The 15,491-nt window shown below is 35.6% G+C and overlaps 1 protein-coding gene across 1 annotated transcript; it reads right to left on the minus strand.

Annotated features, from left to right (window-relative positions):
- Nucleotides 1-7,363: 7,363 nt before the first annotated feature.
- Nucleotides 7,364-14,387, minus strand: LOC138907008 (uncharacterized). Its single transcript, XM_070196853.1, has 2 exons — nt 9,908-14,387; nt 7,364-8,963 (listed from the first exon to the last, which is right to left on the minus strand). Exon 1 carries the CDS (start codon nt 13,586-13,588, stop codon nt 11,651-11,653), a length of 1,938 nt encoding a protein of 645 aa, XP_070052954.1. The 5' UTR covers nt 13,589-14,387; the 3' UTR covers nt 7,364-8,963; nt 9,908-11,650.
- Between the last annotated feature and the right edge of the window lie 1,104 nt (nt 14,388-15,491).

Below are 15,491 nucleotides of genomic sequence, written 5' to 3' on the forward strand. Positions count from 1 at the left end.
AATCCATACCCAGAATCACATCAAAGTCTACCTTGTTAAACAACAAAAGTTCAACTTTAATTTCATAATCCCCAATTGTAACCACAGAAGACCAATATACATGATCCACCTCAATAGAATCACCAATGGTGTAGACACATGAACAAGAATATCAAGAGAACCACGAGACGTGTAAAAATAAGAAGAAAAATATGATAACACGTACGAATAAGTAGACCCAAGATCAAACAACACGAAAACCTCTCTATGACAGTCTGAAATCGCACATGTTACTGTAGCATCTGAGGCTACCACCTCGAGTCTACCCAAAAATCCATAACAATGAGCCTAACCACCATAGATCTGACCTCCATCAGGCTGTCCCCTCCTCTAGGGCAGCCTCTCACTGCATGTCTTCCCCCTGTAACTGGCTGGCAGAGGATGAAGTAACTAGTATAAGAACCATTGACTGAGAAATCTGTCAAGATACGCCTCTAGCAAGTCAGGGACAATGCCTTATCACATGGCCAAATTATACCAACCCCTTTCTGATGAAGGCTGCCGAACCTGAATCTGCCCCTAATGACCCGAATACCTACTGGAAGAATCCTAAATAGACGAAGTACGGAACTCACTCACTATGAGGCGATGTAATGACCAGACTGGTTGTTTTGAGCATATGCATTCAGTTAGATGGTTTGACATCATGAGAAGCCGTATATAGTGTACTATGACTTGGGTGTATCGCCGGTTTTGGTTTTCGAATGGTTCGAGATTTGATTTGGAAGAATGATTCTCATTATGAAAGTTTTAAGTTGGAAGAGTTGACAAAGTTTGACTTTGGTGCATTTGACCTTGGATCGGTATTTTGATGGTTCCGTTAGGTCTGGATGATGATATTGGACTTGGGCGTATATTCGGATTTGCACTTGGATGTTTCTACAAGATTTCGGCTCTATTTGCCGAAGGTTGACAATTTGATGATTTGGAAAGTTCATAGGTTTGAGCAAGAATTGACTTTCATGTTATCAAATTCATACTGTTGTTCTAGGAGTTGGAAAAGGTTTGCTATGTTATTTGGGACTTGTGTGCAAATGTTGAGGTTATTTCGAGTTGATTTGATATGGTTTAGCATGCGTTTTGGAAGTTAAAGGTTCATTAGTTCCTTAGGCTAGAATAGATGTGCGATTCGTGATTTTTGATGTTATTTCATGTGATGTGAGGAAGACGCGGAAGATATTCTGCAATGTCATAGAAGCGGAAGATATTCTGCAGGTGCGAGAGGTCAGGATTTATGTGGTAATCGTAGAAGTGAGTGTTTGGTAACAGAAGAGACGCCGCAAAAGCGGCTGGGCGACCGCTGGTGCGAAAATATTGGGCAGAACATGTTATATTCGAAGGTTTTTGTTATTTTATCTTATTTTGAGTTATAAAGCTCAAATTTGGACGATTCTTGAGGCGATTTTCATGATTTGGATTGGGGTAATTATTTTTTACTCGGATTTGATTATTTTACATGATTCCATCTTTGATTTTGGCATTTGATTGATGGTCTATATGAGAAATTGGGGGGGGGGGGGGGGGTTTCTATGCTTTTCTAAAGTAAATATTTGAGATTTGAACATCGACTCGGAGTCAGATTTGAGTACAATGGAACCCAAGGAAGTGCTACAAATCAAATGTGAAAGGCTTGCGAGTTCTTAGAATGAGTTAATCATGGATTTGCGATTTAGCTAAAGTTCCAAGTCTTTAAGAAAGACAAAATGAGTGGGAGGGATAAATATAATGTTATAATAACCCAAGAGTGTATCGGGACTTGATGGAGAATCTCTTAAGAATCTTACAAGAAAGGAAGTGTTAAGTGATACACGAATGAACACACTTTCCCACAAATATCCCAACAAGTGTCGAGAGGCGAGCAAGATGAATTCCCAACTAAGGGAAAAGACCACGTAACATATGAAAGACCGCATGGCAATTCACTAACTAGGAAGAATGAGGCGAGAAGAATTGGAAGAAAAATCTATAAATTTAGGTGGCCATGGTTATCGCAAAATAGTTCGTATCAGAATGGTGGACTCGCCTAGAGCACAAATGTTAATAGAAGATACAAAGAATCAATTGTAATGAAGCCGACTTGAATGATGGAATATCAACTAAAGGATTTGGAGGGAGTTCATGTCTACATATTACATTGGAAAGTGAGACTACTAGTGATGAAGTGGTGGTGTGATAATTTCAACAAACCAGGCATAATGAACTACGAGTTCATGGGAGACAAACAAGTGTGTGGCACAATAAGGTTGCCAACTATGAATTAAGGGAAAAATGGGATGGGAGTGAATGCTCTAGTCACAAAGGAAATATAGTACCAACATATTGTCTAGACCAAAGGGGAAATGTTTGAAACAGATTAAGAGAGGATGAACACTTGTCACGAACCAAACATGTTTAACATGATAGCTCTTAGGCTGCAATATCAGGAAGCAATATTGGTGACTACAATACTGGAAATAAGGTGAGTTACTCATCGAGGATGGAATCAGGTGGACTAAGTCCTACACTTATAAGGAAAACAAGAAGTCGTCGTTGAAGAATTTAGGAGGATCTCAAGTTTTAGAAAAGGCCCTGTTCAGGCTAAATATATATGACGGGTATCGATATGTGTTTTGGGAAGTGTTTAGCAGCAAAGAGGAATCATGAGAATGTTCACAAGGAGAGTAGAATGGTTTCTTAAAATCCTATAAAACTTATAATGAGGAAAGAGGGTGGCTAAGAAAGGTCTGAGCACGATGTTACTTCACATATTGAGGCAATGTCATGCAGGTTGATGTTATCAGGGTGTGCGCACAAGCTAGTAGATGTTATTCATTTATAACAGATGGTCCCATAAGAAAACTTACATAGTAATGTCTTTTGTTAAGAAATTTGGAAAGACAAGTTGCAAGTACTAATAAGATTGTAACCGTATCAAGAAAATTTTTGTAGAACTCAATTTCTAGGAGGTCATATAAAAGAGCAATCTGATATAGATGTTCCAATAATGATGAAATATGGCAAGATGATCATTTATGCCTCTAGGTAACTTAAGAATCATGAGAAAAACAATCAAACACATGACTTAGGACTTGGGGCTGTGATTTTTACATTAAAGGTTTGGCGTCATTTATTATATGGGGTCCAGGTGGACATATGCATGGACCAAAAGATCCTTCAATATATTTGCAAATAGAAGAAATTGAATCTAAGGTAGAGAAGATGGCTTGAGTTATGTAAGGATTACGATATCAATATTCTATATCATATGAGGAAGACAATGTTGTGGCAAATACTCTTACCCAGAAACCTATGAGTAGTTTGGCTCACTTGGAGGCATGTCAAAGGCCGTTGGCCAAGAAATTTCTTCGATTGGCTAGTTTGAGAGTTCGTATTGCGGACTCTAATGAAGGAGGGGTAATTGTACAAAATAGGGCTGAATCATCGCCTGTTGTGGAAGTCAAAGAAAAGCAATACAACGATCCATTTTTAGTGCAATTGAATGAGGGGAGAGAAAATTCTCTCCATAGGTGATTTATTTGCTACTTGCTACATCATTTAGGTTCCACGTATATGCAAGGTAACGAGCGTATATGCGTAGCTAGGTTATGACCGTAGTTGGACACAGTTAGGCTTATATTATACCTTATTTGGACTCTGTGAATTGTCTATCTTTGTTTTATTGATTTTGTGACAACAAGATGAATATTATGTATGATTTAGAAACCATGCTTAAGGTTTTGGCTTGTTGATTTAGCCGCAGTCATATTCTAGTATTACTTGACTTATGATTTAGTAATTATTGGCTCTTGTTGCTCATATTTGATATCATGATCAGACATAAGAATATTAAAATAATATATTGAACTGTTGTGGAAAGTTAAATTACATGATTAGTTATATCCATCTCTTATTCATGTTAATACTCATCCGTAATTTATTATTATGTCCTTGTACATCTTTATCATATCATCTCATATGCATATACATGAGTTGGAGAGCTGGATATTGAGAAACGTTGAGGATCATGACACTAAGGACATTATGAGCAGATATTGATTACGAATTACAGATTATGATTGGATTGGGTAGCACGCTGCAATAGCGCTTGGATATGAATCTGTCCCACCAGAGTCAGATGATTACTCATATTCCTTTGGGCCCTATGAGCACATGAACCTAGATTGGTGCTTAGATTGAATCATGAGCATGCATATGCATCCTACACTCGTTTTTTATATCATGATTTTGAATGTGATTGAGATATTTGATAATGTATTGTATTTCCTTTTCCTGAAAAGCATGTTTAAATTTCGGACTTATTGTGCCCTTAACTTTGAGCTTATTTGGTGATATCATGCCTTATCTCTTTGTGACGACGTAACCGGTCGTTTTATGTATTTGAGCCATGTTTTCCCATTTAAAGCTTCCCGTGTGTGTAGTTGTGGTTATGTAACTTGCAGATATGGTTGATTGGGTTTCAGGGAGGTTTTGGATTGATTTGGAACATTTGGTTCCTAGTTTGGAGGCCTAGGTTTGAAGACTTGATCAAGATTTGACTTCTATGAAAATGACCCTGGAATGGTGTTTTGATGATTTCAGGTTGTTCGTATGGTAATTTTGGACTAAGGCGTATGCTGGGAATTGAATTCGGAGGTTCCTAAGTTGAATTGGCTATTTTGCCGAAAGTTGGCAATTTGAAGGTTTAGAATTTCCTAAGTTTGAGTATGGTTTGACCTTGTGGTTATCAGATTCGGATTTTAGTTTCGAGACTTGAAATAGGTATGTTTTGTCATTTGAAACTTTTGCGCAAAGTTTGGTGTAATTATGAGTTGGTTTGGTAGGAATAAGATGCTTGGTTGTGACTTTAGGAGTTTTTGAGTTCCATTGTGAATTCTATGCATTTTGGTGTTCGATTTGTTATTTCAGCTGTTATTTTTGTGTTTTGAGCTCGCAAGCGAGTTCGTATGTTATTTCAAAACTTGTGTGGATTTTTGGCGTGAAGCTCGGGTGAGTTTCGGACCATTAGAATTGGGTTTCAGATTGCTGGTTCTTGGCTGGTGCTACAGGTCTTGCAAATGTGAGCACTAGTTCGCATCTGTAGTAGCCGCACTTGCGATGGACTTGGTGGCAATTGCGAAGGTGGGCTAGGGTGGCAGGCTTCAGAAAGGCGAAGCTAGCATCACAATTGTGATGGGGAGTGGGGCTGAAGAAGCTGCATTTGTGATATTTTTCCCGCATTTGCGATGCCTACAGGGTTCGCATTTGATGTACTTTTGTTGAATTTGCGAGATTCATAGGGTTGGGCAGGCTTCACATTTGGGTCCTCTGTGTGGAATTTGCAGAGGTGGTCACAAATGCTACATCTGCAACTGAGTTTAAAGATGGGATTCCAGAACATAGTCACATTTTGAGCCCTAGATCCGATAGGAGGTGATTTTCATACAAAGCTATTGGGTAAGTCATTTTGACTGCATTTTGATATTATAACATGATTATTTATGAATTTTAACATCAAAATCATGAGATTTCAAGGGAAATTTTAGTGATTTTGACTATGTTTTATTTAAGATTTGAGAGTCGATTTGGACTCGGATTTGAAAACCATACACATATTTGGACTTGTGGGGTTATTGATAGTCGAGATCTACCCCTCGACTCCGGTTTTGACCGGGTGGGCCAGGGGTTGACTTTTTGCTTTCACTCAATCCCTCTTGCTTTTCTCTCTCTACCTCACAAACTTTGTTCATCTCATTACCTTCTCTCTTTTCTTTTCTTTCAATATCACTCTTTACCTCACTTGACATCCCACTCTTTTCACTCAAGACAACCTCTCCTTTTTCCTCTCTTGGAATGTCAACATGCACTCCCTTACTCCTCTCATTCTTTTCTCTCTCATATTTTTTCATATTCTTTTTAACAATCTTTTCATCTTCACAAATTTGTGAGGGAGTCAAAGGCCCAAGAATGAGTTTCTTCCCAATAATCTCAAAAGAGTATCTATTTTTTTCAATACTATATGAAGCACTTCTATAGACATACCATGGCCATCCCAACAAGAAATGAAAACTATTCATCGGAATGACATCACACCAAATCACATCCTCATACCTTCCAATAAAGAGTGGCAAGAACACTCTTTTATCTACTTTTACCCCTTTCAACATGTAGGGTTCAATATGTTCAACACAAGGCAAGTTCAATTTCTCAACCATATAAGTGCTAATTAAGTTATAGCCAAATGCTTTGTCAATTCTAAGGGCATAAATTGCAGACATCACTTTAGCTCTTGTTTGAAAAATAACTTTACCATTGTCTTCCTTCCATTCGGTATACTGTAAGTTCGACTTTTCAAGTTGTTGAGTCATAGCTTTCCTCCTTCCACTGTAACTACCTGTTTGAGACATCTTGACATAGATTAAGGGAAATATGTATCTCTCAAATTTGGCTTTTTTCCTATAATGCTCTCACCTCTCTTGCCTTTTTTTCCTCTTGAAATAACCTTTGAACAAAATACTTTGTAGATTTATGGTTAAACCCAACTCATATAAAGTTCTTAGTAGTAAAATATAGATTTTTGGGGAACAAATGAAAGAAGAACCAAATCCTAGAACTATTAGGCTCGATTGAAACAAGACACGAACAAAAAGAAAATGATTATATATTTAGATTAGAAAGAGTAAGAAAAATTAAATTTTTGTCTTATATTTGAAATTTGGGATCTCCTCTTCTTGTTTCCTTTGATAGTTTTTGGAAACAAATTAGATACAAAAGAAAGTTCGTGGAGAGCAAGCAATTTTTTTAAAAAAATTGATTTTCATTTTTTTGTTTTTCTTTTTAACTTTTTTTTTGCTCTTAGTATTCAAGAAATCCCCAGAATTATCAAGAACGAAACCTTGATAGAACCGCTCTGATACCACTTGATAACGACAAGGTCAGAAATCCAAACTAGAGTAAGAATTTAAAAAGTAAATGCGGAAGCAATAATAATAAGGAATTGAGCAACTAGAACTAAATGGCAGAAAATAAAGGATATGGGAAAATTCAAGGAAAAAATTCCAAGAACTTCCAAGAACGCAAGTTCTATAGCCTTGACAAGATCAAAGCAACAACGTCTTGATTTATTGAAGAAATCAAACGCCTTTACTTAAAAGCAAATCAAAATAATAGATTCGGATCTTGACCGCTTTACGAGTAACTTGAGACAACAATTAATAACTAGTATTAATCGCCTTCTAAGAATACCACAAAGGAATCAAAGATATCACAATAGAGAAGTAATCTTACTACCTTGAACTATGAACTAGTAAAGGTTGAAAGATAAATCTCAAAGCACAAGTAACAAAGGTTTAAAAGAACTCTCAAAGTATGATATACTTAATCAATAATGAAGTGTGTCAATGAATGAGAAGAACTCCTTATTTATAGGAGTACTAAAGCATAAAAAGTCATTACAATTAGGTAGGGGGCTGCTAAGGGGTAACAAAGTCATCAAAATTAGGTAGGGTGGTTGCTAAGAAATAAGAAAAGTCACAAAATTAGGTAGGGGGCGGCCAAATCCCTTTGGGGCAGATTTGGGCCTTAAAACAACTAGTTTGGGCCATTGGTTTGGACTCCAATTGGGCTCCATTTCAAACACCCCCATTTGGACCTCTTTTAAACTCATTTTGGGCTCTTCTGGGTGCCCTTTTGCTAGATTTCAAGGGCCGAGTTCGGGACTCAATCTTCCTCCTCTTGGACTTCAATTTGGGCCACCAAATAATTGTAAAACTTGTATAGTTTATCTCCTTTGGTTTTGAGCTCGTCCTCCACAATTAAAAGCTTCTTTATTTGCACTTGAAGTCTAATGGCCTTATTTTGCAACTCTTTAGTTTGACATATTGTTAAAGGCCATCTTTGAGATTCCAAAACTTTATCCTTGTCCTTGAATAGAGTTGAGCTTCCTAGGATGCTATCATTCCCCTCTTCTTGAAGAAAATTCGTCCTCGAATTTCGACCTTGCAAGAAAAAGAAAACACGCCCTTGTAAATGGCATCCACTAATCTAAAAAACTAGTAGGAATAAAATAAGATAGTGACCATGTGTCCATTTAACCCAATTAATCCTAATAGGTGTAAATAAAACATATGGATATCATCATCCCAACAAAATTTACGCCTACCTAGATCAATACAATAAAAACCTCTCGTAGATGCGCCATGCAATAGAACTTGCAATTCGATCTTGTCGGTAAGGTAGTCCATAGGTATACATGACAAAGAAATTATTTAAGATTGACCACACATCCATTTAATATAAGTATCTCTACCACATGTATCAAAGAAGATACTTTCATGATATAGCCAACTATCTACAATTAAAAATCTCATGGATTCCTCTACATGAAAGAGTATTTGATCACAAGTGTTACAATAATCATGCATATCATCTTTACTAGTAACAAACACTTTTATAAGCTCACATTGAACATGACTTGAAGAATGACTCCCCATCACACAACAAAAATCACATTCTAGCAATTTATCACATGAAAACTCATTAGCCACTTGAATAAGAGAAGAAGAAATATTTAACTCATTCACAAGCTTCTTCTCATAAATTTCATGCCTCTTTCCACCAAGTTGGAATACATAATCATCTATGTCATAAACAATTTCAAAAGAAAGAAAATTACTCTTGCACTTTAACTTAGATCTTACAGTTAATGACTTGATGTGCATCAAAATATCATCATCCACAAAAATTATAAAGTCACCAATATAAGAAATAAGAGTATAATTCATTACCTCCAAAAATACCTTAGGTGTTCTAGAAAGGCCAAGAATGCAAATAAACCAATTATACATACCATACTTGGACTTATTTACCAATGGAACATCATCACCTTGTATTCTTTTATGCAATGGCTCCAACTTAGCAATGCTTTTAGGAAACTCCATGTCATAACACTGTAAATAAGAATGAAAATAGTCAAAAGGTTCAATAACAAAGAATTTAACCAAGCTTTTATCTTCCACCATCCAACAAGAATAGATATCGCCAAATTTATGTTGGAATCCAATTGGATCTTTTGCTACCATCTCTTGCGCCTCACCACCTCTTTCAAAAGGTATTTCAACACGTGGTTGCACAAAATCACAAGAACTAAAACAAGAAAGAGTTAATGGGTTAGGAAGTAAAGAAACTTTTTTCTTGCTTACACTCTCTTTGGCTTTTATCACAAGACTAACGTTTTCCTCACCCTTAGCCTCTTTTCTCTCACTAAAGAGTTTTTCTTTGCTTTCACTCAATCCCTCTTGCTTTTCTCTCTCTACCTCACAAACTTTGTTCATCTCATTACCTTCTCTCTTTTCTTTTCTTTCAATATCACTCTTTACCTCACTTGACATCCCACTCTTTTCACTCAAGACAACCTCTCCTTTTTCCTCTCTTGGAATGTCAACATGCACTCCCTTACTCCTCTCATTCTTTTCTCTCTCATATTTTTTCATATTCTTTTTAACAATCTTTTCATCTTCACAAATTTGTGAGGGAGTCAAAGGCCCAAGAATGAGTTTCTTCCCATTAATCTCAAAAGAGTATCTATTTTTTTCAATACTATATGAAGCACTTCTATAGACATACCATGGCCATCCCAACAAGATATGAAAAATATTCATCGGAATGATATCACACCAAATTACATCCTCATACCTTCCAATAAAGAGTGGCAAGAACACTCTTTTATCTACTTTTACCCCTTTCAACATGTAGGGTTCAATATGTTCAACACAAGGCAAGTTCAATTTCTCAACCATATAAGTGCTAATTAAGTTATAGCCAAATGCTTTGTCAATTCTAAGGGCATAAATTGCAGACATCACTTTAGCTCTTGTTTGAAAAATAACTTTACCATTGTCTTCCTTCCATTCGGTATACTGTAAGTTCGACTTTTCAAGTTGTTGAGTCATAGCTTTCCTCCTTCCACTGTAACTACCTGTTTGAGACATCTTGACATAGATTAAGGGAAATATGTATCTCTCAAATTTGGCTTTTTTCCTATAATGCTCTCACATCTCTTGCCTTTTTTTCCTCTTGAAATAACCTTTGAACAAAATACTTTGTAGATTTATGGTTAAACCCAACTCATATAAAGTTCTTAGTAGTAAAATATAGATTTTTTGGGAACAAATGAAAGAAGAACCAAATCCTAGAACTATTAGGCTCGATTGAAACAAGACACGAACAAAAAGGAAATGATTATATATTTAGATTAGAAAGAGTAAGAAAAATTAAATTTTTGTCTTATATTTGAAATCTGGGATCCCCTCTTCTTGTTTCCTTTGATAGTTTTTGGAAACAAATTAGATACAAAAGAAAGTTCGTGGAGAGCAAGCAATTTTTTTTAAAAAATTGATTTTCGTTTTTTTTTTGTTTTTCTTTTTAACTTTTTTTTTGCTCTTAGTATTCAAGAAATCCCCAGAATTATCAAGAACGAAACCTTGATAGAACCGCTCTGATACCACTTGATAACGACAAGGTCGGAAATCCAAACTAGAGTAAGAATTTAAAAAGTAAATGCGGAAGCAATAATAATAAGGAATTGAGCAACTAGAACTAAATGGCAGAAAATAAAGGATATGGAAAAATTCAAGGAAAGAATTCCAAGAACTTCCAAGAACGCAAGTTCTATAGCCTTGACAAGATCAAAGCAACAACGTCTTGATTTATTGAAGAAATCAAACGCCTTTACTTAAAAGCAAATCAAAATAATAGATTCGGATCTTGACCGCTTTACGAGTAACTTGAGACAACAATTAATAACTAGTATTAATCGCCTTCTAAGAATACCACAAAGGAATCAAAGATATCACAATAGAGAAGTAATCTTACTACCTTGAACTATGAACTAGTAAAGGTTGAAAGATAAATCTCAAAGCACAAGTAACAAAGGTTTAAAAGAACTCTCAAAGTATGATATACTTAATCAATAATGAAGTGTGTCAATGAATGAGAATAACTCCTTATTTATAGGAGTACTAAAGCATAAAAAGTCATTACAATTAGGTAGGGGGCTGCTAAGGGGTAACAAAGTCATCAAAATTAGGTAGGGTGGTTACTAAGAAATAAGAAAAGTCACAAAATTAGGTAGGGGCGGCCAAATCCCTTTGGGGCAGATTTGGGCCTTAAAACAACTAGTTTGGGCCATTGGTTTGGACTCCAATTGGGCTCCATTTCAAACACCCCCATTTGGACCTCTTTTAAGCTCATTTTGGGCTCTTCTGGGTGCCCTTTTGCTAGATTTCAAGGGCCGAGTTCGGGACTCAATCTTCCTCCTCTTGGACTTCAATTTGGGCCACCAAATAATTGTAAAACTTGTATAGTTTATCTCCTTTGGTCTTGAGCTCGTCCTCCACCATTAAAAGCTTCTTTATTTGCACTTGAAGTCTAATGGCCTTATTTTGCAACTCTTTAGCTTGACATATTGTTAAAGTCCATCTTTGAGATTCCAAAACTTCATCCTTGTCCTTGAATAGAGTTGAGCTTCCTAGGATGCTATCATTCCCCTCTTCTTGAAGAAAATTCATCCTCGAATTTCGACCTTGCAAGAAAAAGAAAACACACCCTTGTAAATGGCATCCACTAATCTGAAAAACTAGTAGGAATAAAATAAGATAGTGACCATGTGTCCATTTAATCCAATTAATCCTAATAGGTGTAAATAAAGCATATGGATATCATCATCCCAACAAAATTTACGCCTACCTAGATCAATACAATAAAAACCTCTCGTAGATGCGCCATGCAATAGAACTTGCAATTCGATCTTGTCGGTAAGGTAGTCCATAGGTATACATGACAAAGAAATTATAAAAGATTGACCACACATCCATTTAATATAAGTATCTCTACCACATGTATCAAAGAAGATACTTTCATGATATAGCCAACTATCTACAATTAAAAATCTCATGGATTCCTCTACATGAAAGAGTATTTGATCACAAGTGTTACAATAATCATGCATATCATCTTTACTAGTAACAAATACTTTTATAAGCTCACATTGAACATGACTTGAAGAATGACTCCCCATCACACAACAAAAATCACATTCTAGCAATTTATCACATGAAAACTCATTAGCCACTTGAATAAGAGAAGAAGAAATATTTAACTCATTCACAAGCTTCTTCTCATAAATTTCATGCCTCTTTCCACCAAGTTGGAATACATAATCATCTATGTCATAAACAATTTCAAAAGGAAGAAAATTACTCTTGCACTTTAACTTAGATCTTACAGTTAATGACTTGATGTGCATCAAAATATCATCATCCACAAAAATTATAAAGTCACCAATATAAGAAATAAGAGTATAATTCATTACCTCCAAAAATACCTTAGGTGTTCTAGAAAGGTCAAGAATGCAAATAAACCAATTATACATACCATACTTGGACTTATTTACCAATGGAACATCATCACCTTGTATTCTTTTATGCAATGGCTCCAACTTAGCAATGCTTTTAGGAAACTCCATGTCATAACACTGTAAATAAGAATGAAAATAGTCAAAAGGTTCAATAACAAAGAATTTAATCAAGCTTTTATCTTCCACCATCCAACAAGAATAGATATCGCGAAATTCATGTTGGAATCCAATTAAATCTTTTGCTACCATCTCTTGCGCCTCACCACCCCTTTCAAAAGGTATTTCAACACGTGGTTGCACAAAATCACAAGAACTAAAATAAGAAAGAGTTAATGGGTTAGGAAGTAAAGAAACTTTTTTCTTGCTTACACTCTCTTTGTCTTTTATCACAAGACTAACGTTTTCCTCACCCTTAGCCTCTTTTCTCTCACTAAAGAGTTTTTCTTTGCTTTCACTCAATCCCTCTTGATTTTCTCTCTCTACCTCACAAACTTTGTTCATCTCATTACCTTCTCTCTTTTCTTTTCTTTCAATATCACTCTTTACCTCACTTGACATCCCACTCTTTTCACTCAAGAAAACCTCTCCTTTTTCCTCTCTTGGAATGTCAACATGCACTCCCTTACTCCTCTCATTCTTTTCTCTCTCATATTTTTTCATATTCTTTTTAACAATCTTTTCATCTTCACAAATTTGTGAGGGAGTCAAAGGCCCAAGAATGAGTTTCTTCCCATTAATCTCAAAAGAGTATCTATTTTTTTCAATACTATATGAAGCACTTCTATAGACATACCATGGCCATCCCAACAAGATATGAAAACTATTCATCGGAATGATATCACACCAAATCACATCCTCATACCTTCCAATAAAGAGTGGCAAGAACACTCTTTTATCTACTTTTACCCCTTTCAACATGTAGGGTTCAATATGTTCAACACAAGGCAAGTTCAATTTCTCAACCATATAAGTGCTAATTAAGTTATAGCCAAATGCTTTGTCAATTCTAAGGGCATAAATTGCAGACATCACTTTAGCTCTTGTTTGAAAAATAACTTTACCATTGTCTTCCTTCCATTCGGTATACTGTAAGTTCGACTTTTCAAGTTGTTGAGTCATAGCTTTCCTCCTTCCACTGTAACTACCTGTTTGAGACATCTTGACATAGATTAAGGGAAATATGTATCTCTCAAATTTGGCTTTTTTCCTATAATGCTCTCATATCTCTTGCCTTATTTTCCTCTTGAAATAACATTTGAACAAAATACTTTGTAGATTTATGGTTAAACCCAACTCATATAAAGTTCTTAGTAGTAAAATATAGATTTTTTGGGAACAAATGAAAGAAGAACCAAATCCTAGAACTATTAGGCTCGATTGAAACAAGACACGAACAAAAAGGAAATGATTATATATTTAGATTAGAAAGAGTAAGAAAAATTAAATTTTTGTCTTATATTTGAAATCTGGGATCCCCTCTTCTTGTTTCCTTTGATAGTTTTTGGAAACAAATTAGATACAAAAGAAAGTTCGTGGAGAGCAAGCAATTTTTTTTAAAAAATTGATTTTCGTTTTTTTTTTGTTTTTCTTTTTAACTTTTTTTTTGCTCTTAGTATTCAAGAAATCCCCAGAATTATCAAGAACGAAACCTTGATAGAACCGCTCTGATACCACTTGATAACGACAAGGTCGGAAATCCAAACTAGAGTAAGAATTTAAAAAGTAAATGCGGAAGCAATAATAATAAGGAATTGAGCAACTAGAACTAAATGGCAGAAAATAAAGGATATGGGAAAATTCAAGGAAAGAATTCCAAGAACTTCCAAGAACGCAAGTTCTATAGCCTTGACAAGATCAAAGCAACAACGTCTTGATTTATTGAAGAAATCAAACGCCTTTACTTAAAAGCAAATCAAAATAATAGATTCGGATCTTGACCGCTTTACGAGTAACTTGAGACAACAATTAATAACTAGTATTAATCGCCTTCTAAGAATACCACAAAGAAATCAAAGATATCACAATAGAGAAGTAATCTTACTACCTTGAACTATGAACTAGTAAAGGTTGAAAGATAAATCTCAAAGCACAAGTAACAAAGGTTTAAAAGAACTCTCAAAGTATGATATACTTAATCAATAATGAAGTGTGTCAATGAATGAGAAGAACTCCTTATTTATAGGAGTACTAAAGCATAAAAAGTCATTACAATTAGGTAGGGGGCTGCTAAGGGGTAACAAAGTCATCAAAATTAGGTAGGGTGGTTGCTAAGAAATAAGAAAAGTCACAAAATTAGGTAGGGGCGGCCAAATCCCTTTGGGGCAGATTTGGGCCTTAAAACTACTAGTTTGGGCCATTGGTTTGGACTCCAATTGGGCTCCATTTCAAACACCCCCATTTGGACCTCTTTTAAGCTTATTTTGGGCTCTTCTGGGTGCCCTTTTGCTAGATTTCAAGGGCCGATTTCGGGACTCAATCTTCCTCCTCTTGGACTTCAATTTGGGCCACCAAATAATTGTAAAACTTGTATAGTTTATCTCCTTTGGTCTTGAGCTCGTCCTCCACAATTAAAAGCTTCTTTATTTGCACTTGAAGTCTAATGGCCTTATTTTGCAACTCTTTAGCTTGACATATTGTTAAAGGCCATCTTTGAGATTCCAAAACTTCATCCTTGTCCTTGAATAGAGTTGAGCTTCCTAGGATTCTATCATTCCCCTCTTCTTGAAGAAAATTCGTCCTCGAATTTCGACCTTGCAAGAAAAAGAAAACACGCCCTTGTAAATGGCATCCACTAATCTGAAAAACTAGTAGGAATAAAATAAGATAGTGACCATGTGTCCATTTAACCCAATTAATCCTAATAGGTGTAAATAAAGCATATGGATATCATCATCCCAACAAAATTTACGCCTACCTAGATCAATACAATAAAAACCTCTCGTAGATGCGCCATGCAATAGAACTTGCAATTCGATCTTGTCGGTAAGGTAGTCCATAGGTATACATGACAAAGAAATTATAAAAGATTGACCACACATCCATTTAATATAAGTATCTCTAC

This window comes from Nicotiana tomentosiformis, chromosome 3 (genome assembly GCF_000390325.3).
Source record: "Nicotiana tomentosiformis chromosome 3, ASM39032v3, whole genome shotgun sequence".
NCBI classification, from domain to species: domain Eukaryota; kingdom Viridiplantae; phylum Streptophyta; class Magnoliopsida; order Solanales; family Solanaceae; genus Nicotiana; species Nicotiana tomentosiformis.